At 40.0% G+C, this 21,829-nt stretch overlaps 2 protein-coding genes across 2 annotated transcripts; both read right to left on the reverse strand.

Moving 5' to 3' along the window:
* Positions 1-280: 280 nt before the first annotated feature.
* On the reverse strand, positions 281-8,013 carry mrps15 (mitochondrial ribosomal protein S15). Its single transcript, XM_071904571.2, has 9 exons — positions 6,910-8,013; positions 2,631-2,699; positions 2,424-2,499; positions 2,210-2,258; positions 1,940-2,024; positions 1,723-1,781; positions 945-1,136; positions 475-585; positions 281-434 (listed from the first exon to the last, which is right to left on the reverse strand). The coding sequence occupies exons 1-8, from the start codon at positions 7,070-7,072 to the stop codon at positions 481-483; spliced, it is 798 nt and encodes a 265-aa protein (XP_071760672.1). The 5' UTR covers positions 7,073-8,013; the 3' UTR covers positions 281-434; positions 475-480.
* A 154-nt stretch (positions 8,014-8,167) lies between these two features.
* csf3r (colony stimulating factor 3 receptor) lies at positions 8,168-18,276 on the reverse strand. The gene is made up of 17 exons (XM_071904570.2): positions 18,161-18,276; positions 15,458-15,538; positions 14,560-14,634; positions 13,951-14,247; positions 13,082-13,211; positions 12,740-12,906; positions 11,723-11,892; positions 11,414-11,558; positions 11,055-11,137; positions 10,703-10,910; positions 10,415-10,603; positions 10,091-10,189; positions 9,629-9,775; positions 9,408-9,548; positions 9,206-9,302; positions 9,035-9,113; positions 8,168-8,863 (listed from the first exon to the last, which is right to left on the reverse strand). Exons 3-17 carry the CDS (start codon positions 14,621-14,623, stop codon positions 8,360-8,362), a joined length of 2,520 nt encoding a protein of 839 aa, XP_071760671.2. The 5' UTR covers positions 14,624-14,634; positions 15,458-15,538; positions 18,161-18,276; the 3' UTR covers positions 8,168-8,359.
* Between the last annotated feature and the right edge of the window lie 3,553 nt (positions 18,277-21,829).

Below are 21,829 nucleotides of genomic sequence, written 5' to 3' on the forward strand. Positions count from 1 at the left end.
TTTCTTAATCTTACAGCATCCTTTATAAATAACACCCACAAAGCATCATGTTCCCTTCCTCATACCTCTTCATTAAGGCTGATGAGCTTTTTTCTCACCCTAAATAAAATGGATACAGATACAGAATTTCACCACAGCTAAATGATGAAGTGCCATATTCTAGTCAAATGAGTAATAATTGACAAAGACAAATCTTATGTCATACATTTAATTTATATGGTCACATATTTTTTTGGTACAAATAAACAATTACTATCTCCAAAGTTCATTTCAACACCACTGTCTCAGACATCTTTATTTCCATTGAATTCTGATGGGTTACATCAACTTGAAAGGTAAAACAAGAAATCATTTTGTATGATGGCAACAAATGAGACAGGGAACAATTATCCACTTCTCACAGTACCACATCTGAAGGGAAAAAGTATAGATGTTGTTCTGGACAAGCATTTAGAATAATATGCTCCAATATACTGTCTTCTACTGGGTTTTTGCAACTGTAGTCTTGGCTGCCTCTGCGCTGGCTTGGCTTTGCTTCTTCCTCAGCTTCTCCTCTGCTTTCTGTTTCTGCACCTCTTTGAAGACCTGAGAGAAAGACACATGACCTAGCATCAGTGGAGGCACAACATGAAACCCTCAACCTCTCCACATTAGTTTTGTCGTTCAGACGACTGTAGGCATCAACTTAGGTGAGCGTATTGCTGTCAGACAACAGCATGCACCAGCGTTTCCCTCAGAAGAATCTGTTAGTGTGGTATAAAGGTCTCTGAAAAAGCATTTAGATTGTGTGACACATAAGCCCTCCACTGAAACTATTACTAAGAGATTCTCCTTGGTGGGCTGGCTCACCCTGCCTATTCACTGGCAGCGGAAAAACCGGTATACATCTTCGTACTTAATAAAGACAGAATTCTCCACAGAAAAAGAGTCACTTTGATGGCTACCTTAATGCAAAAAGCCTTCTTGGCCAGCCAGCGGCGGGTGGCCCGTCGGTAGTACTCCGGAGGGAAGGTGTAGGTGATGCCTAGCTGCTGGCACACATTCTCAAAGGCATCATAGTGAACCAACCTAAGGTTCTTCAAAAGCTTCTTCCTGCGGTCGATGGCCATGAGCATCCGTCTCTTATTAGCCTTGTCCTGGAATGAAATGAGAAGTGGACGAATGGGGCCAGAAGTCAAATGACAAAAGAAAATATAAGTGTGAATTAAACAGGCTCAACTGGGGGGAGGTGAGGAAATGCAAATGGAGTACAGTTGGTACACTAACACGCATGACATGAGTTATTTTATTACAAATCCAACTGTGGTACAGTTCATTTCAGTACGACATCATTTTATGTGCCAAATAAGCTTAATTCCATAACTATGTCAATTTCAACGTTACGTAACATGAGAAAATAATTTCCCAGCATGACCGTGCTATGTACGCATTTGAGGGGGTGTACACAGGATATCCTGTAACGCATGAATGCCTCACACCAGAGGAAGGCAAGAGAGGAAATGTGGAGAGTTGTATTCATACATCAAAGTTCTAGTAGTACTACACAACTGTCCTCTGACATGTTACGACATGATGGATCTTTCTGAAATTTGTCCTGGCCCACCACAAGTTCCCCTGCTTAGTATGCAAGTAACAAACCTACAGAGCATCTCAGTGCGGCCATATAGAGAGTGAACTGTATAGTCTTAACTTGATTTTGTCTCATAATAATCCTTAACACACCTTGTGATGTTTTTGCAAGTGCTCCTGATAGTTTCGGATTCTTGCTGTCAAAACGGCCACTGAAAGAAAACACAATGGTTAGGGAAAGCAAAGGGATTCCATCAAAAGGGGAACTGAATGAACATCCAATTAAGACTGGCTAGATCCTACCAAAAAGTTTTTCTTTTTTTCCCCAGAGTGAAAACACTTTATGAGGCATTGGAAAATGGAAACTCACCCTTGACTTCTACCGAGCTGCGGTCAGTCTCATCCCTCTGGACCTTCGCAATCAGCTGTTCCCTTTTCAGCAGTAGCTTCTCACTCTAAGGACATACACAGAAAGTAATAGCCTAACTGTACAATAACTCCAATAAAAAAAGGATGGATATGGGCATATCAGTATAGGCCTTAACAAATACAACCATTACAATTCAAATTCAGTTACTGGAGAAAAAGAGCGAGAGAGTAAAAACACTGCAGGGCAATCTGTAGGGACATGAGTACTTACATGGCTCGCTAACTCCAAAGTAATAAGTCGTTTGACAAGATCATCAGTCCTATTAACACAAAATACAGCAGCATTAGAACAGGACATATTGATTTAAGTCCATTAATTAATGCAAAAAAGAGTTGTGAATGCAGATTTACACTGATTTATGAATGCGAGATTTACAGAATTACTTATTTGATGTATAGGCTCCAGTATATATATGTATGCATACGTTTGAGCGAGGGGAACGGCAGCATAATCCTTCTTCAACATTGTTGGGGGAAGATCACTTAGCTGGCTGTCAATAACTGGAATAAAAAAAAAAAAAGTTGGATAAACAGTGAGTATTTCAAAATGCTACTGATTATACAGATGACCACTGTTAAAATGTGGTTTGCTTGCTTGTTTGAAATGACATTTTACTAGCCTAACAACATACCTGGCTTCCTTTTCCTTGCAGCCCGGCCATAATGTCTCACTGCTGGCTGAATGGCAAAGCCCCCTGCATCTAAAGGATGAGAGAAAATATGCATACTGTATATATAAATATTCATGTTTATATTCATGCATGGGGTGGACAAAATAATGAAAACACTACCTGAAAAAAATACTAGACAAGAAGTCTGACAATCAGCAAAAAATCAGTTAAAAGCAAGTTTTCAAAGCAACATGAGGCAACTAACAGAGTTCCAAAGAGGCCAAATAGTTGGTGCCTGAATTGCAGGTGAATCAATGACAAAAACGGTCAAAAAATAATTTAATGTAGCAAGGGGAACACGTACAAAAATCATGACAACATATGCTAAACACAGATAAACTCTAAAAAAAATCAGCAGAGGAACAGTGGTTGCAAGTCAAAGCTGACAGAGAGGGATAGGCGGAAACTTCACACCATGCAAAAAATGACCACAGAACTGAAGCAACACCTCTGTGACACCGTGTCTCACTTTGTCTCAAAAAAAAAAAAAAAAATTGTATCTTGTCATCTTCACAAAGCTGGTAATTGTGTCAGGGCAAACACGTAAGCTGGTGTGAGGAGCACAAAAGCTGAAACCAAAGCTGAGCAATGGAAAAAAGTGATATGGTTTGATGATATGATGCCCTTTCTCCTACAACAATAAGGTTTACGATGCCCTTTCTCCTACAACAATAAGGTTTACGTTTGGAGAAAAGGATGCATTCAACCCCCAATGTCTCTTGCAAATTGTTAAATATGGTGGTGGATCTGTAATGGCATGGGCATCCATCTTGTGGGAGTCATCAGGTCTGAAGAGAAGGTCTGCTCTTTATGGCCGTATAACAGCCAAGGAATGTGATGTCATTTACAGGTCCAGGGACACTCTATAATCCAAACACTGTTCCCTCATGATGTTCCCATATTCCAAGATGATAATGCCCCATAACCTCTGCTAAACAAACCCAACAGTGGTTTCGTGACCGCCAGAATTAAATCAAACGCCTTCCATGGCCTCCCCAACTACCAGATCTGAACATCATTTGAGTCTTTATGGGACGTTCTGGAGCAGGGAGTGCAAAGTAGATTGTCTACCTCCTTCCTACCTGAAAGAACTGGAGGCTTTCTTTCTTGAAGGTTAGTTCAAGACGTATATGACAGCATTCTAAGGAGGATGAAGCTGTTCTGAAAGCAAAGGGTGCCCCTACTCCTTATTAGGTACTTGATATTCATATTGTTAAAGTTGTACTGAGCAAGTTTACATCAACACAATTTCATTTGGGCAAATAGAGCAAATCTACAGCATCTGGGGTTGGGACACTCTTCTGTGTGGCAGCCTCACTTTGTGATTTAGGCTGATAAGGTGGGTGTATTGCTACATAAAAATCTTGCCTACTGCAGCTTTAAATGTTTCCATTATTTTGTCCACCCCCTGTAAATAAATAAATACATAAACACCAAGCCATTTTGAGTGATCATGTTAGTCCTATGGTGAAGAATTTCTATCCTCATGGGAGTAGAATCATCCAGATTGGCAATCGCCCGCTCCATCCACACAGCTTGAGTGAGAATATGATTTGAGGAGCATGGGAACTATGAAAACTGTTTACTGTGGTTGTCCCGCAGTCACCAGACCTTAATACTACTAAGCACTTATTGGAGGTTCCGGAGTAGCGCCTGAGACAGGATTTTCCACCATCATCATAATTTCTTGTGAAAGACTTGTGTTGCATCCCTCCGATAGAAAATCTAGACGTCCTGTATTGGTAATGCATAGAGCAAACGCAAAAAGGTTAATGGAACTGCTCAGCTATTTGGACACAATCAGTCATTGCACATTCAAATGTCATTTGGAAATTTCCTCTAAGCTGCTGAAATATTTTTCCTGGTGGTGTCTGCTCCCTCCCCAAACTAACTGCATCAATCAGCTTGTCACTTCTTCCTTTTGTGCTGGTGAACAGAATACATTTTTGAGCCCAGGTGAGGCAATATTATCTGGACACAAGTATGACTGGATTATACAATTCACAAAAAGAAATTGAGTATATATATATTTTTTGTTGTTGTTGTTAATTTTGGAGCTTGAGTCTACTCCCTAATATGGGTCACTAGAACTGTTTTATTTTATAGTGTAATATGTAGGGGTTATTGGTGTGTTATTTCTAAAATGTTTTCACTACATGGCTGCTAAACAAAGATGACCCCATGGTTAAAATTAATAAACAAAATTGAACAAAGAATCAATGAAAAAGTTGTATGTGTTGTCAGACCAGTTGTTTGGTGACAACAGTGACCCGTGCTGCCCAAAGGCCATATTGCACCAAAATATACATCAGAATAGATATAACTGAAATAGTCATTTTATTATGAGGAAGTTTCATAAGGATAATGTAAATTTCTACAAATTACATGCATACAAGTATGTGTAAAATGTCAAAGTTCTGTAGCTGAACAAATGTGACTTTCCACCACAGAGGATATACCACGAAACATATTTATAACAGGTTAAAAAAAATAAGGTGCTTAATTTTTAGTATAAAACGCATACATATGCTTATACATAGTTTATGCGTAAGTTCCACCCAAATTCTACTTTTTATCATGATTATTTCCAGAGAAACTACTACCTGAAAATATTGTCCCAACATTCTGGACTTAAACTGAACCTTTATTTCTTGTAAACTACTTGGGCCCCAAACTCTGTATTTATTCATCTGGTTGGTTAAAGGATGTGTTCAAGGAAAACTGACAAAGTTTGATACATAAGTGTGACAGCCTGTCTGATTTCAGATGTAATAGCCCTTTATGTTGGTGCTACCTTTATTTTGTCAGTGATATAAATTCTGTTTCTCATTATGTTTATATATTTATATTATATATTTATTATATTATATATATATATATATATTATATATTTATTTTATTTTCCTCAAAACAAACAGGCCCGGCTACTGTATACCCAACCGAAGGACTTGCAAACACATTGGGTTAAGAAGATGATTTTCCTGAACTGATGCTACTCATGTGACATTATACTATTTCTCTCCATTTGTCACGAGACTGTGGAGAAAATGTGTCTACAATAACAAACTCATTTGTTTTTAGTTGTGACAGTTGTGAAATAAAGAATGTGGATGCACATTTATGACTCTGTCAGCAAGATGAAAAGAGGATATACCCGTGTGAAAATCAACCGGCTCGCTGACTTGAGGGGGAAATGAAATTATAGTTGCCACATCCTCTTAATTTGGTCCTAAGTTCATAAGTTGCCACTGATGACAGGATTAATAGGTTCTCAAAAAGTTTGAATCTGTAAAATTAAATATTCTCACTGGTCTTGTTTCGGTCAAGTTAATCAATAATAATAACAGTTAAGTATTGAGTGGAATATTGAGTGTTTTGTTTTGTTTCATGCTTTGGCAATGTTTACTGATGTTAAACCATGCCAATAAAGCTCTTTGAACTGAATTGATTATTGAGTGAAAATAGGTAGCCTATTCTTCAGAGGTGTGACCAAGTCCCAAGTCAGTCTCAAGTCTAGAGGCACAAGTGAGTCTCAAGTCAAGTCTCAAGTCTAAATGTAGAACACCAACTCAAGTCAGAACAAATCAAGAGTCCAGTATGAATTTAATATCTTAAAGAAAACAAAATATCTAGGACTTTTCAATGCAATCTCGCTTTAATAGTATAAAAACTTAGTAAGTGCATCATGATTGACTGATTTGATTTCTATATCTATATCTTTCAACTTCAATATATTCAATCATTCCATACAAATTCAGACTTTAAAAACAGAATAAACAGAATTTAAATTCAGTTGTCTGGTGGAACAAATCGCATCACTTTTAATCTCAGAAATTTACACAGACACAAAATCGTTTGTAATAAAGACTTTAGAAACCTTCTCAAGTCATCAAAGTAGGCCTACAAGTCAAGTCCCGAGTCACCAGAACCAAAGTCAAGTCTCAAGCAAGAATTCTCAATCTCCCACAATAAAGTACATAATTATTCAGTTTGCTTAATCAGGTTTCGATATTACTACAGTCCTTATCCTCTTCCTTAAGATGATGATACAGTCTGTTGATGTAACAACACTGCCCACTCCTGTTAGCATAACGAGGCTCCAGCTACACGTTCAGATGACAGATGATGGGACTTCGTGAACAGACCAAGGTTTTTACGAAATACATCACTTGACACACAGCCAACTATCTGGTTAGCTAGAATCAATCTCCGGGAGACTTTTCCTCTCGCCCAGACTTACCGCAGCTGATTCTCGGTCGTGGTATTAAAGCTGAGGTGCATGTCCAGTGTTTCGACGACAGAGCCGAGCAAGAAGTCCCTGTTAGCTTCGACAAAACGCCGCTTTCCCGCAAAACCACAGCTGACGACTTCAGAGCGGTTCGTAAAGCGATGTTAGTGAACATGGCTGACAGGGTAACACGTTAAAAAACTCTCTAAAGTGATGAAAATGTGACAGGCAATAACACTCGTCCCCTACATGGAGTTCGCCATGTTGGCTAGACCAAACTAGCAGATTGAGCACGGGAGCTCTACGTTTTGCTAGGATGTGCTATCGATGGTGGAATACATCGATGTGGCAGATAGCGGGGAATTTTCAAAATATGTTTTCATGATGGTTCATTTTACATTATATTTATTTTGAATAATAGAGTTTTTGCCTTTGTTTAGTCTTTTTTACTTTTTTTGAGTCAGCAATACTTTTATGTTATGTATGTATGATTGAATGATTTAATTGTATTTTGCAACATTTTAAATTGCAATAGGCTCCCTATAACCATAAGCAAGCAGAGCAAATTGGCCATTTGTGAATGGTCAGTCAGCAGAGAAGAAAAGATTAATCAGGCTTTTCTTTCTTTATGTAGGCTACTTTATTTTGTGAAGCTTTTTTTTTCTTTTCTTTTTTTGCCTTTTTTTAATCTAATGGGAAGATCATATGTAACAATATTATCTTTGATACAAAAGTAACTCAGTATGTTACTCTGAGTACGTTTTAAATGAGCTACTTTTTAATACTTAAAAAAGTAGATTTTTACACTAGTAATTTGGTTGTGGGCCAGACCTCGATAGACTACACATCTGTATTGGGGTAGATGGAAACGCAGGCTTGAGCAGTTTAATTCGTTATGTTAGTGAAGGGAATCCAGTTCTGAAAAAAAATATGTTCGCTCTCAACATCAGAGTCTTGTAATTATATAGCCTACTGAACAAAGAAAAATATTTGCACTCTGAATCTATAAGCTTACTCCCATTGATCTTATAAAACATTTCAAGCCAATAATGTTCTTCTTCAGGCATATTAACTTCAATTCTTACTCTGCGCATAAGATCTATTTGTAATGTGTATGCACTATTTTCTGGGTCTCCAGTCCTGGAAGAAAAGGCAAAAATGGGCGAGGGAACTGGGTGAGGGTCAATTCCAAGATGTCCAATGAGAGAGGCTAAAGTAGGCCTAAATAAGTCTGAAGACCCAGCAGTAGTTCTGCATAGTGTTGACTGAGCACCTGACAAAAACATTTATTTTCTCACAGGGGAGTGATGTATTATGGTACAAAGCACGGACATCATCAAAATCATTTATCATTTATCATTGAATGCAGCGTGCATTTACAGCTGTGGGCTACATTTGGTCTGTTTCCCACTGCTTTGAACGCCTTGCCAAAGCAGTTACCCTTATAGTTAGTGAAGTACTGTTAATCACTTTGAGCATCATTCATGGCTAACGCTCGGAGTAAAGGAAAGTCATCCCAAAGAACGCCTGAATCTCTCTTTTCTCCAGGGTCAACATCCTCGCACGGTCCAAAAAAACACTGCTCCCTGGTCATGGCATCAGCTGGCATATTCTGGTAGCTCTTTGGGCTGAAGCCGTCTTCCGACTCCAAGAGGGGCTGCGTGGACTCGGAGCGCAAGTAGACGTGGGACTGGCCGGCTGACTGGCTCGACTGGCTCGACTGGCTCATGTACGGACCGGAGAAGATCACAGTAGCGTAAGGAACAGACTCGCTGTTTGACCCGGAGTACCCGGGGGTGAGCGGTGAACCACAAATGGACTCTCCCAGGTCGCTGGTGTCCTCTACACCGCTGTGCAACCAAGGGTCATCACCCCTCTTATCTAGCTTTGTGGGTATGTCCAGGAAGCTGAGGTGGGAGAGGTACACTGGATTGGGCTCCCGAACGTCTGAGAGAGAGGGGGTATCCTGTAAAAGGAAAGTTTAGTCATTGTTAATTAGTCATTGTCATTGAATAACAAACACCAAAGCATAGGGCCTGTATTACATCACCTATATCACATGGCAGAGTGTGTTTTATTATGATTTTTTGCATAAACACATTCTATCATGCACAGTAACAGGATATGAATTCTGCACCTGGATAGTTTCCGATGTCCATCTCTTGATGCTGCTATTAGCTGGATCAGGGATCATCGGCCAAAAGCGCACCTTCAGCCTGCAGAAGGGAAAACAAATGATGTCTGTTTTGAGTACAAATGATGACACACCACAGCATCGCGGCTTATGACAAGGTGGCTAAGTTCTCACCTTTTGTGGGTTGAGAAACAAATCAAGACTGTGATAATAATCAACAGTGACAGTCCAACACTGGATGGAATTACAATCAGCACAACAGTGACTGCATCTGAGAAAAAAAAAAAAAAAAATGTAAGTATGAAATGTCTGCTGTAGGAATACACTTCCCCTTTCTAATGTTTCTAGAAAGACATTGCTCAATGATGATACCAACCGATGGGCTCAGTTTTGAAATCAATTGTTGACCCATTCAAGCTCCCACCGTCTGTGCTAACCATCATGAAAGCTTTGTACGAAGACACAGTGTTGAGCTCTTTCAGGACCACCTTCCTCTTTTCCAGGTCAGCATTCACCACTGAAACACACAGTCACACACGTCAGCTCAGCATACAGCAAAACATTTGAGAGCGGCACGAACAAACGCCCTTTCCCTACCTTTAATGTGTTCCTGCTCATCCCAGTAGAAGACCTTGTAGCTCCGGACGATTCCGTTCCGTTGGTCTAACGAAATCTCATCCCAGGTAAGCTCAATATAGGAATGCCACATCTCTTTAAACCTTAAGTTTGGTACCATGGTTGGAGCTGCAAAAATTCATGAATAATTATTATAAATGTAGTGGATTTATTGGGTTATGAAAATTTGCACCTGTGTCTTTTCATTCAGCATTAGCTTTAGTATTAACAGTTTTTGATTTTAGACCACAGGGCCAGCAAAAAAAACCCATTTCATTTTACATCCACAAGAGGGCATTATTATATCACAGTTCAGCTGGGTCTGATGAGTTGCACCAGATTTTTGTTATGCATGTGGCAAGCTCTTTTCTCACTTCTTCAAAGGGGAGACTCACACCCCTGCCTGCTCTTTGCGTGATCATTTTGGTGTGTTCGGTGACTTACCCTTTTGTCTCGAGTAGGCATTAACAGTCTGAGGACGGCCTATCCCATCCTTATACCTAGGATACACAGAGATCCCATAGGGCTTGTATGGCTCAAAGCCTATTGACGAGAGTGAAGAGGTTAGAGTGGATCAGTACCCCTAAGCCCATAACAGTGTGTACAGACAGGCCATGCACAGGAAAAACTACATCTTGCATAAGATTGATTTGCTTACACTCATGGTACTGGTATGTAAGATGGATACCTGATTAGAAATATGGCTAAATAAGAGCTGTAGGAGTATGGACCCTAACCTCTACAATACAAATACTGTAACATACATACCTGTTATCACAAGGCTTGACTGGCTTCTGTTAGTTATATCAAAGTGGATGAGGGAGGGGTCTGTTTGTAACAAAGGTCTCCATTCCACAATATAACCAGTGAGGCCAGAGGAAACCAGGCTTGTCCACTGGACCAGCAGGGATCTATCATCACGAGGAAGGGCTGTAATGTCCGATAGCGGTGTACCAGCTAGAGACATAAAACACATTGTGCCCACGTGACCAAACCATACCATACCTGAGGCATTTTCTAAACTAATTCAAGCATATTTAAAGAGGTCAGTGTTACCTTTGAATAGATGCACAGGCACTTCAGTGGGGCTGGATTTCCCTGCTGCATTTACGGAACGTAGGAACACTTTCTTTGCTCCCTTGGGAAGCTGGAAAGTACAGTAATGCCCCAGCGTGGAGCACACCTGTCCCTTTTCACCTGGCGGTCTTTGGAGTGAGACAACGTACGACACATTTCGACCGTTGGCGCGGAATTGCTTCGATGGCTAAAACGGGAAAAGTGAGAAGAGCTTTTAAGGGCAGGCCTCACACACACACACACACACACACAACCACCATCACAACCAGAAGTATAACAGAAAATATGTCAGTTTGCGGCAGGTGTCAAGCCTTGCGTGTGGTGTGTGTACCTTCCAAAACAGATGTATGGTGAGATGTTTTTGCTTGAGCTCCCCCGACACCTTCATCCAGGAGTCTAGTCGTCCAGTGGGAGCTGGAAAGAAAGAGATGGCTGTCAACTTCGCCGCTCATCAAAAGCCTGCACTTCTCACTCAGTCGAAAGTTTTCCATACAAGACAGGCCTATAGATTCGCTGCCAGAGTGCACAGCGAAAGTCAATACATCAATTCAACTGCTGCTATAGATGAGAGTAACGGGAGATGTAGAACATGACATTAGCATATATTGAAAAGAGCAGGAAACGGAAGAAAATGTAATAGATTGGAAAATGTTAAAGTGACGAATTGTGCTGAATTGATCTAAGCCCTACCCATCTCCAAGGTGACTCCGGACTGGCTGCTGCTCCATTCACTCCAGGGGCTCTGTTGGTATCTCACTCTAATCTGGGCGTAATACTCTTTCCCATGGAGCAGACGACACACAGTTGTCTTTGTGTTAACACGGGTCACCTGGATCTAATATATGTGCCGGAGAACACATATTATACGCATATGATTGCATGCACACAGATATGCACGCTCTGACAGGTTGTGTATGATTGTTTATAACCAGTGTATCGTAGCGTTTAAACACAAAAGAAGCTTACAGTATTATGAACACGAAAGTAATTTGTACTCACTGGTTGTTCGCTCCACTGACTGCTCCCTGCAGATTTCAGCCGAACTTGGAGGTTGAGGTGGGAGACAGGCACCCAGGCCTGGTGCTGGGATAAGCTCCAGCTCAGCCTCAGGCAGCCGTGCCTCTTTGGCTCGACTTGAACCTTCAGAATCTCTGGAGGGTCAAACTTAGCTGAAATCAAACAATCAAATGCAAAGGTAAGACGCTGATTTATTTAGATTTTAGTCTTTGGTTTTACTAATTTGTGCAGAAAAAAGTATAAGTTGGATAACATAGACAATGGAAAGGTCAATGCACACGTGACTCTGCAGATCCCAAGGGGGTTATGAATAAACCATAAGAGTTCAACTGATTGTTGGGGCAGGGAATGCAAATGTCTGTGCAAATAGACATCAAAGTATTATCTTATCTTATTGTATTGTATTGTATTGTATTGTATTGTATTGTATCGCATCGTATCGTATTGTATCATATCGCATCGCATCGTACCATATCATATCGAATCGCATTGCATCGCATCATATTGTATCGTATCGTATCTTGTTATTATATTGTATTGTATTGTTTATACTGTTATTGTTTCTATTAGGGTTAGACCAATACATCAATATGACAATTTGATGGAGGTTCTTCTGTGAAAATCTGCAACGAAATGTTATTTTCTTTGCACATTTCGTTTTTTCATCATCGTTATTGATCATAATGTTTTTTGTCAATTAATTCTTCACTTAAAGACAGTAATGTATCATTGTGGGTTTCAATGGAGAGTACTAGGCTCCCATGGTCTAAATGCTGTTTCAGAGATTTTTCCACCCTGCCAAGAACAACATTCTGGGGGAAACGCTGAAAACTTTAACCGAGTCGTTTTGTGGTCAAATTTAAAGATACTGAATATCGGCACAAAATATTGGCAGCAGTTTCAGTACAAAAATATATGTCAGTATTGACCTTTAAAAACTTTTCAAAAGCTTGGTGTGATCAGTGTCGTATACACACATACCCAGGCACTAATTCTTACCTGACCCGAGAGGCTCCAAAATGATAGGTAGTGAGGACGCTTCGCCCAGTTCATTCACTGCCTTCACACATATTTCCATATCTGAGAATAAGACAAAGCCAGTGCGAGGGATGGTGTAGCGGTAGACTCCTGTTGGCAGCTCGTAAGTATGGTTCATATATGAATCCCTGAAAATGAGGAAATGATTATGTGGAAAGCACAGTTTTGCAACCTCACTGATGTATTTTGTAAATGACACCAAACACTCCTGACCTCAACATAATCTTTGGTCTTTAATCATTCCTTGAAGTGTCGCAGAATGAGTTTATTTCTGCTAGATGGCATGTACAGTCAGAATATTACCATATCTCTGTATGGAGGGTGTACTTTGTCAGTAGTTGGGTGTCCTGCCCAGGTTCCCAGCTACAGGACAGGGTGCTTGGGCTGGTGAGGTTTGTCTGACAGCGGAGGTTCTGTGGGACCGGTGGTGGATCTATGGGTAGATACACGTTTTTTAACCTTTATTCATCCGTGTAAAGTTGCCATAGCAGGCTTGCTATTTTTCAGCAACACCCTGCTTCACATTCACACACGTTAAGCACATTCTACTACTCATTCACTTTCTCCACCCACCTTTTCCCAGCCAGCCTGGGGATTTGAACTGATAACAGTTGAGGCTCTGTGGGACTGGTGGTGGATCAATGGATAGATACCAGTTCTAGAGGTTGACAGCTAAAGGCAAAGATTGGACCAGGGGATCTATGCATCACATCAAGAAAAAGCGTAGAGTCTAAACACTTCATACATAGTTTAGAGTCATATTTCTACATTTAGAAGTTCATGATGCATTTAAAAGTGTTTTACAGCATCTCTGGCCAAAGGAATACCAATTAAAAAGTTTAGAAAGTGTAGGTTCTTCTTGATGTGATGCCAATCTTTGTCTTTAGCTATAAAACTTGTATCTATCCACAGGCCAGCCAAAATGTGTAAGATCTCTAGATGCATTGATCTGAGGAAAAGTAAAGCTGTTTGATTGGATTGGAAAGTGTAGTACTGAAGTTAATCCTTAATTTTTCAGGTTTAGCTCAACCCGAACACATTAACGATTACAATGTCATTTACCAATCTATCATTTACCAAACTTTCCCATTTGTTTCTATTTTGTTTTGTTATATGAACAAAGTAATCTGAACGATCAACAAAAATGTACAAGCAGTTTAAATCATTCTCACATCCCGCTCTGATCTCCACCCCTCCTACTATCTGACAGACAGTGGCCTGGATGCAGCAGGTCAGGTATGCCCTGGTGTCATTGAAGCTCGGTATGACGACCCTGGAAATCCTGCTGCTGTCATTGGCCGCAGGGCTGCTGGGAAGAAGGCGCTGGCCAAGGTGCCACTCTATATGAACAGCTTGTCCACTGGCCCGAGGGCAGTCGTCTCTGATGACACAGGTGGCTGTGACAGGCGACCCCAGGACCACCACTGAGCCGGACGTCTGGACCTTCGCGCACGGCAACGTGTCATCCTCTAACAACGAGAACATGAGTTTAAAGCAGAGCATCATCACCACACATTTGTGTGGCGTTTGCCAAGCGGTTGGAGAGGATCTTTTTCAAATAGATAACTTAAATTCTGAGGCTGAGATAAGGCCATATTATAGTCCCTGCCCAGTCTTTTTGTAAATTATTCTCATAATTACAAAATGTGATGAGACTTTATATTCAATTTTCACAAATTTCGAATGCAATGGGAGGAAAGGTGTAATAACAATTGCCTTTGTAACTGCTGGTAAGGTGTTTCCATTTAGATGTGCTATTTCATTCTGCGTGCGCCACTCACCATTTCTCGCTCCATTCACAAATGCCAGCAGCATGGCAATCACTGATACCCATGTGGATGTCATGATGATAAAACCTGTTAGGCAGCCAAAATGAAATGTATTATTCTCAAATTACAAACTTTCATGCCCTATCAAAACAATATTGGAATTGCCATTCCTTCCAAGGGACAGGCCGCATTGTGTGAGAGGTATTGAAAGTGATAATGTCTGTCGGTTCAAAAGACATCATCAACGTGCCGTTTCAAGTGTTTGGCATGGCGGGCTGATGTGAGCGAGGATGTGATCTCCATAATGCATAACATTTCAATATAAACTGACGACCGGAGAATGGTTTCGCTGCTGTCCAAAACTCAAGCAGTGGAAACTCTGCAATGCTATCTTTGTAAGGTGTTTGCACGGCGCATTCAGAACAAACTCTCATCCTGACACATGACACACCCATGTATGAAGAATCAACATTCATGACAGCTTTGTTACACATTTATTTAACATGATTAAACTGCAGATTTGACATTTAAAGCTCTCCTAGCTAATACAAACTGAAATTTTTATTCCCTGTAGACAGAGTTAATCAATTTTATTTATTTCATTCGATTAGAGGGATAAATCTTTTCTATACTGTTAGGAAAATTGCAGTTTTATTGCCAGTATTATTAAGGTAATCAGCCTTGTTGGGCATGTGTTCCATAGCTGATTGGTAAAACTGAGCAGAAGATGTGAATTTGTAAGCTAAGCAGATGGGTGCAATTCTTCAACATTTGGATGTTAAGTAGTACTCAACAACAATTTGAGAATCAAATGGGACAATTGCATTGTAACCATATGTGTTAGAAAGTTAATATTAATGTTGAGCTTTGTCTGCTTGCTTGTGCTTTGTTGTGTTATCGAGATACTCACCATTCCCCAGTCATGAAAGTTTGAAATCACCACCAACAAGATGGCTGCCCTCAGAGAAACGTCTGTGTCTCTCTATGCTGTCTAAGAGAAACAACAAAGCAGTTATTATTATGTCTTGAAGGCTGTTAGGAGCAGTCAGGAAGGCTGGTTGCTGCTTTGTGGAAGGTACACATCATCATACTTGTCACCAGTGTCCTGCCAAGGGCCGCTAAACTAAAAAAACAGAAAAATTACCTGCCAAGAATCGTTTTTACCAGCCAAAGTAATTGCAGTTTTCATGGAAATATGTCACCCTACACATTTTCTGTGCTATTTCATGTATAGTATCTGGTACTGTGTGCTAATTTAAAACTTGCTCACTCACTTATACAATGGATCAAGTTTGTAATTCATCATTAAGTACCAGAGAACTCGATATAACCAAGGCATTCAAATTCAAAGTTACTGGCCAGCGTGTCGGGTGACCCTTTGATTTATCCGCCCAAGATGACTTTTACTGGCATTTGACACTTGGTGGGGCACACACACCCATGGATGCACACACACATACACACACACGTACACACAGACACAGACACACACACACACACACAGCCAGTTTCATGCCAAGCAACTGAGACCACAGGGTTGGGAAACTTCCTGTGACACATACACTCGTACTCCTGCCTGTTTTTGGTGAGCAAAGTATCTGGAGTCTAGTATTTCTCAGGCTCTATCTACACGCTTCTTGTCAACAGACATTTTCAGATTCAATTCAACTTACTGTTTAGAGCAGTGATTCTCAACCTTTTTCATATCAAGGACCCATAATTTAGTCCAAATTAGGGCCACGGACCCCAATTTGATGAGTTTTTGCCTCTCAGACCGAAATATAAGAATATTTTTTATTGTTAGATATGATTTTGTCCAGAATTCCATGACTATCTGTATTGGTAGAGCGATAACAGTGAAATTATCATCAAAATAGTCATTCTTCTACATTCTCTAATTGTGTTCACATCTTGTAAATGAAATAATGGTGAAGTTTAACAATTCATCAATTTACTGGGGACCCCCTGGAGCCCCCTCATGGACCCCTGGCGGTCCCCGGACCCCACGTTGAGAACCACTGGTTTAGAGGGAAATGGAACGTATTGTGATTATTTGTTATTAGATTTAGACAGAAATTCGGTCTGCCTGATGATCTAGAGCTTTCTGGTCTGAAATTACACTCTTCGTTTGGGCCAAAATCTTTGCGTTGGGAAATTCCCTAAATGTTCAAATGAAGAGCATGCAAACAACCACACAAGATGAGGAAATGTGACTTTAATAATGTCTAACCTATCACTCAAACTCGCAGTCAGATGTCAGCCCATAGCCCACAATAATCTACTGTGTTGTGCAGCAATAAAGCGACGTGGGAGAAATGGAGTTTCTCTCTATTTCTTATCAGCTGTGTGCATAAAGGCCTCTATTTTTCTCTGCTTTCCTTTTCAGAATTTCTGCTTACCACTAATAGGTAATTGCCTGTGGCTCCGACAAAACGTGCGAGAGCGAGAAAGAGAGAGGGAGAGAGCGGGAGAGAGAGAGAGACGCTATTAAATTTGGAGTGTATTTTGTCAACAAACACAATTTGATATGCTTAATATAATGAGAGCATAAAATGAGACTGCCTATTTCCTGCGTATTGACTAATAATCTACCGCATACATCAATGCAAATATTTTATCCTGTTGAATTTTTTACTGAATTGTGTCTCAGTGACCCATGTCACTATTTGGTACATACGCTTAATGATTTTGTTATAGCCCCCACGTTTCCTGGCCTGTTGCAGTCAGGGGTTACAAAACACCCACTTTCAGGATTTGGCAATATCCTTGAGGGGGAGCGCAATGACAAACCTGCCTCTATTTCTCCTTCCTTCTAGGTCTTATTTCTCACAGCAAACGATTATTTATTAAGTGAATTTGAAAAGGGATAAAGAAAACACAGTGTTTGTACTCAGACAGTATTCATCACCGAACAGTTCCTTTTAAGCTTAGCCAAAATGACCTTTGTGTCAGCAGTCCTGAAACTCCCAGTACGAAGAAAGGAGGAAAGCAATCTGTTTCACATCCTCTTTTTGAATGGGTGACTAGAACGTAAACATATTTTCCATACCTTAATTCTTCTTATCATGCCAATGCTAGTTTCATGAGGTAATTCACTATTTGAGAAAAATAACACAAAATGATTCCTGTGATGGAAATAAACTATTGATTATTACTAGAGGTGTTTGCGATCTTATGACTTCTGATTACTAAATACTTTTTTTGTGGTTCGAGTCATGTGTTATTATGTTTTTTTAAATTGTGAGGGATGAACTTCAAGTTACATTTCTTGAAACACTCTATAAAGGCTGTATTTCATGTAAAAAAAAAAAAAAAAGAAGAAGTCACTGGCATTATTACACAGAAAACTACAAAGGATGATATATGGCGTAAGTACAATACAGAACAGCCAATAAAAAATTGATGAAACAACTGTTTTAAATGAGGTAATCCACATAATACGTTGATCTGTCCATAAGTTGGATGAGGATGTAACTCTCCAGCCTGAACCTGTGCCATTCAAACACACATTTTTTTTTTTTTTATCAATCTGGCGCAAGTATCGCAATGAAAGGAAAAGTAAATGGCTTGATGTGAAGATAAAGGAGAGTCATCAGAGAGACGTGCCACTCACCACACAGCAGCTGCAGCAGACCCAGACACAGAGGAGGCTCTCATGAAACAGTGCGGCTCAAAGAAGCTCAGATTGGAGGACATTTGTGCGTTAACCAAGCAGCAGCGGCGGCAACATCCTTGTTTTGCATTTGTGAAACCTCACTACTTCCACGATGAGACACATGACTGATGGGGGCCCATTCTAGGAAGGGTGTTTGACTCAGGGTGTTCTCAAAATAAAAGAGCTGAATAGTTAAACTGATGCAGTCAAATCTGGAACATAATCCATAATTCTTTGCATGTGTAATTGGACATTCATTTAATTAAGCGGTTTATTGTCATTATTATTATTATTATAATGCTATTTGTTTCTCTTCTTTTCTTTTCCCTTATTAATGCTGTACTTTACCATGTTCTGTCAATATACTAGGCTGCAAAGTAATATCTAGGACGATCTCAATATATTTCTGATATCTATTGCCATGGACTGTGTACTGTAGTTATACATTTACTGTGTAACTAACCTAGCCTAACTACACTGAACAAAAATATAAACGCAACACTTTTGGTGAAAAGATCTAAGAGTTTTTCTATGCACACAAAAGGCTTATTTCTCTCAAATTTTGTTCACAAATTTGTTTAAATCCGTGTTAGTGAGCACTTCTCCTTTGCCAAGATAATCCATCCACCTGACAGGTGCGGCATATCAAGATGCTGATTAAACAGCATGATTATTGCACAGGTGTGCCTTGGGCTGGTCACAATAAAAGGCCACTCTAAAATGTGCAGTTTTATCTTGAAAAAAGACTGAACTATGGATCTCACATGACTAGGGCTACAGATATGCATTTTTTGAAAACCAGTCAGTATCTGGTGTGACCACCAATTGCCTCATGCAGTGCGACACGTCTCCTTCGCATAGAGTTGATCAGGTTGTTGATTGTGGCCTGTGGAGTGTCAGTCCACTCCTCTTCAATGGCTGTGTGAAGTTGCTGGATATTGGCAGGAATCGGAACATGCTGTCGTACACGTCGATCCAGAGCATCCCAAACATGCTCAGTGGGTGACATGTCTGGTGAGTATGCAGGCCGTGCAAGAACTGGGATGTTTTCAGCTTCCTGGAATTGTGCACAGATCCTTGCAACATGGGGCCGTGCATTATCATGCTGCAACATGAGCTCTGGTGGACATTCCTGCAGTCAAAACTTGCGACATCTGTGGCATTGTGTTGTTTGATAAAAACTGCACATTTTAGAGTGGCCTTTTATTGTGACCAGCCCAAGGCACACCTGTGCAATAATCATGCTGTTTAATCAGCATCTTGATATGCCACACCTGTCAGGTGGATGGATTATCTTGGCAAAGGAGAAGTGCTCACTAACACAGATTTAAACAAATTTGTGAACAAAATTTGAGAGAAATAAGCCTTTTGTGTGCATAGAAAAAGTCTTAGATCTTTTATTTCAACTCATGAAAAATGGGAGCAAAAACAAAAGTGTTGCGTTTATATTTTTGTTCAGTATATGTAAATGTTTTCATTAATGTATTATAAATGTATTATAGATACAGTCATTTACATAAAGTTTGTACATCTGAAAATGTTGAAGTCTGAGAGGGGGAATGGGGAAGGGGAACGATAGCAGCCAAAGTCACATATGGATGAATCAATAAAAAACTGGGCACAAAAAAAAAAAAGGTTTATTGTGGCAATATATTGTCATTAAATGGCGTTCCTTCATGTGGTCCACTGTAACAGGAACAGTCATTACACATTAAAGTAAAGCAATTACAGATCAATCCATGAATGGGCGAGACGAATCCATGCGGTTAATGCCTGCGCAGGAGTATGTCGGTATTTCAACATGATTTGAGCATCCTTTCCCGCAAGGTTTTCCTATGGCGGCTGTCAAATGCCCTACAATACGACTGCAGCCAGCTCTCTTGAAGAATGTAAAGAGTCTGGTACTGGCTGACCTCTGGTTGTTGAGTGTGACCCTTGAAGTAGCAGATCTGCTGTATCACTGAGTCTGCCTCAACACAGTCATCTTTCTCTCTGTGGCTGTCCAACCTTTTGTCGGCGTGGTAATAGAACTAGCTCTTAAATGGGATTGTAAACTGTGCCTTGACCCCCCAAGGGCACTCGAAACTACTTGCCATATCACGTTTATTAGCTTATTAAATTGTAAAATGATTCTCTGGCTAAGGCCTCATTTCAAATGATGCGCAAGGCGAACGCGTGAGCTCACCCACTCAACTTTTAATCTAACAGCCGTATCCCCGCTCGGTCACTCTAGCCTCAAAAACATAATGGAACCTAACCGCTAATCAGAGGCCGCCGGAGAAAGAATTAAACGCATGCATTGGTAGGTTTCTGAATAGGAAGCAACAGAGAAAAGAGAAGTAGACACTAATTAAAAATACATTAACTGATTATCACGCCGTTGACATATTTTGCTTGATCTTTTTTTCTTAATCAGCAGTAATGAACGCAGTGTTCTCCATCCACTGGGTATTACATGCTACATTTCAGTGAGCAGTAAAATTAGCTGAGGACCCCGAAGCAAACTTGAGCTGATGAAGCCCTGCTAGGTTTGATTACGGTTCTTGTACTGTACTTAATAGAATGCGGTCTCCTTCTTTAGATCCTCACTCATATTAGTGATGTGACTAACCACAAATTAGACGCTGCTGGGAATATCATCTCCTATCTATCTATTTTCCAAGAGCCATTTGTAGTATTATAGGGAAAATTGGCTACCGCAATCACAACCACTGTAATCATGGCTCATGCTAATCATAGACATTTCAATTCAAATCTAAAAATATTTAAGGCGCCATCTTTAACTGCAGTATAACACCTTCAACAATGTCATCCAACTACTCCACTCATCCAAAAAACTTATTTTCCATTAGTCAATATGAATACACCCAGAATTTGATGGTGAAGTAAGTACCAGATTGTATCTTTAAATAAATATTTAAGGATCTTGCCTCACAGAATTCTCAGCTCAGTCCAATTCTGTTCAACCTACTCAGGATTATGAGTCTATGATATGAATACGCTACCAGACACTCACTGCCCCCTCACTGCTGTTATCATGTCAATGCTGTTAGACTGGAACAATTCTTTGGCTTTGATTGTATACGTATAGTGTGTTCATATTTAAGATGAAAAGTAAATGATCTTTGTGGGTAAATTGGGCCATTGCAACAGCAAATTGTAACAGGACACAGCAATGAAAAATAGAATATAAATAAGAATATAGCAAAAAGGGTCATGTAAGGATATACAACTGACAATTTCAAGTAGAAATGTATCAATGAAAGTATGAAAAAGGTATGGATTACAAGTATGTGCAAAATAGCAGCAGTAGTAGCAGTGGAATTACTTGAGAAAATAAAACAAAAGAAAAATATGTGTGATATGAGAATGTGTGAAATATGTGTGAAATCACATCATACATACTGTGCAAAAATGTGCTTGTGTTCACATTAACAGAAGGCCATACAATAATAAATAAACCAAATTACAGCTGTAGATTTGCGCAGTACAGATTTGGATATGCGCATTACTAGCTGTTCACCTTATCTAAAACTCTAGATGGACGTACCGTATGTAAGTAGAAGAAGAGTGACAATGTGCAACGTGCATGTCGAGGGCTTGGAGCCAAAGGGGCGTAAGTGCGAT

Source organism: Centroberyx gerrardi, chromosome 12 (assembly GCF_048128805.1).
Source record: "Centroberyx gerrardi isolate f3 chromosome 12, fCenGer3.hap1.cur.20231027, whole genome shotgun sequence".
NCBI lineage: Eukaryota > Metazoa > Chordata > Actinopteri > Beryciformes > Berycidae > Centroberyx > Centroberyx gerrardi.

Excerpts from the sequence above, each read along its gene's own strand:
- mrps15 (XM_071904571.2), bottom strand. The coding sequence starts at position 7,072 with ATGTTCACTAACATCGCTTTACGAACCGCTCTGAAGTCGTCAGCTGTG. Across the intron at positions 2,700-6,909 it reads ACGACCGAGAATCAGCTGCG|ATGCAGGGGGCTTTGCCATT; the intron begins GTAAGTCTGGGC and ends CTCATCCTTTAG. Across the intron at positions 586-944 it reads AGAAGGCTTTTTGCATTAAG|GTCTTCAAAGAGGTGCAGAA; the intron begins GTAGCCATCAAA and ends TCTTTCTCTCAG.
- csf3r (XM_071904570.2), bottom strand. The coding sequence starts at position 14,623 with ATGACATCCACATGGGTATCAGTGATTGCCATGCTGCTGGCATTTGTG. Across the intron at positions 12,907-13,081 it reads ACCCTCCATACAGAGATATG|GGATTCATATATGAACCATA; the intron begins GTAATATTCTGA and ends CCTCATTTTCAG. Across the intron at positions 9,114-9,205 it reads TGTTTCTCAACCCACAAAAG|GCTGAAGGTGCGCTTTTGGC; the intron begins GTGAGAACTTAG and ends TCCCTTCTGCAG.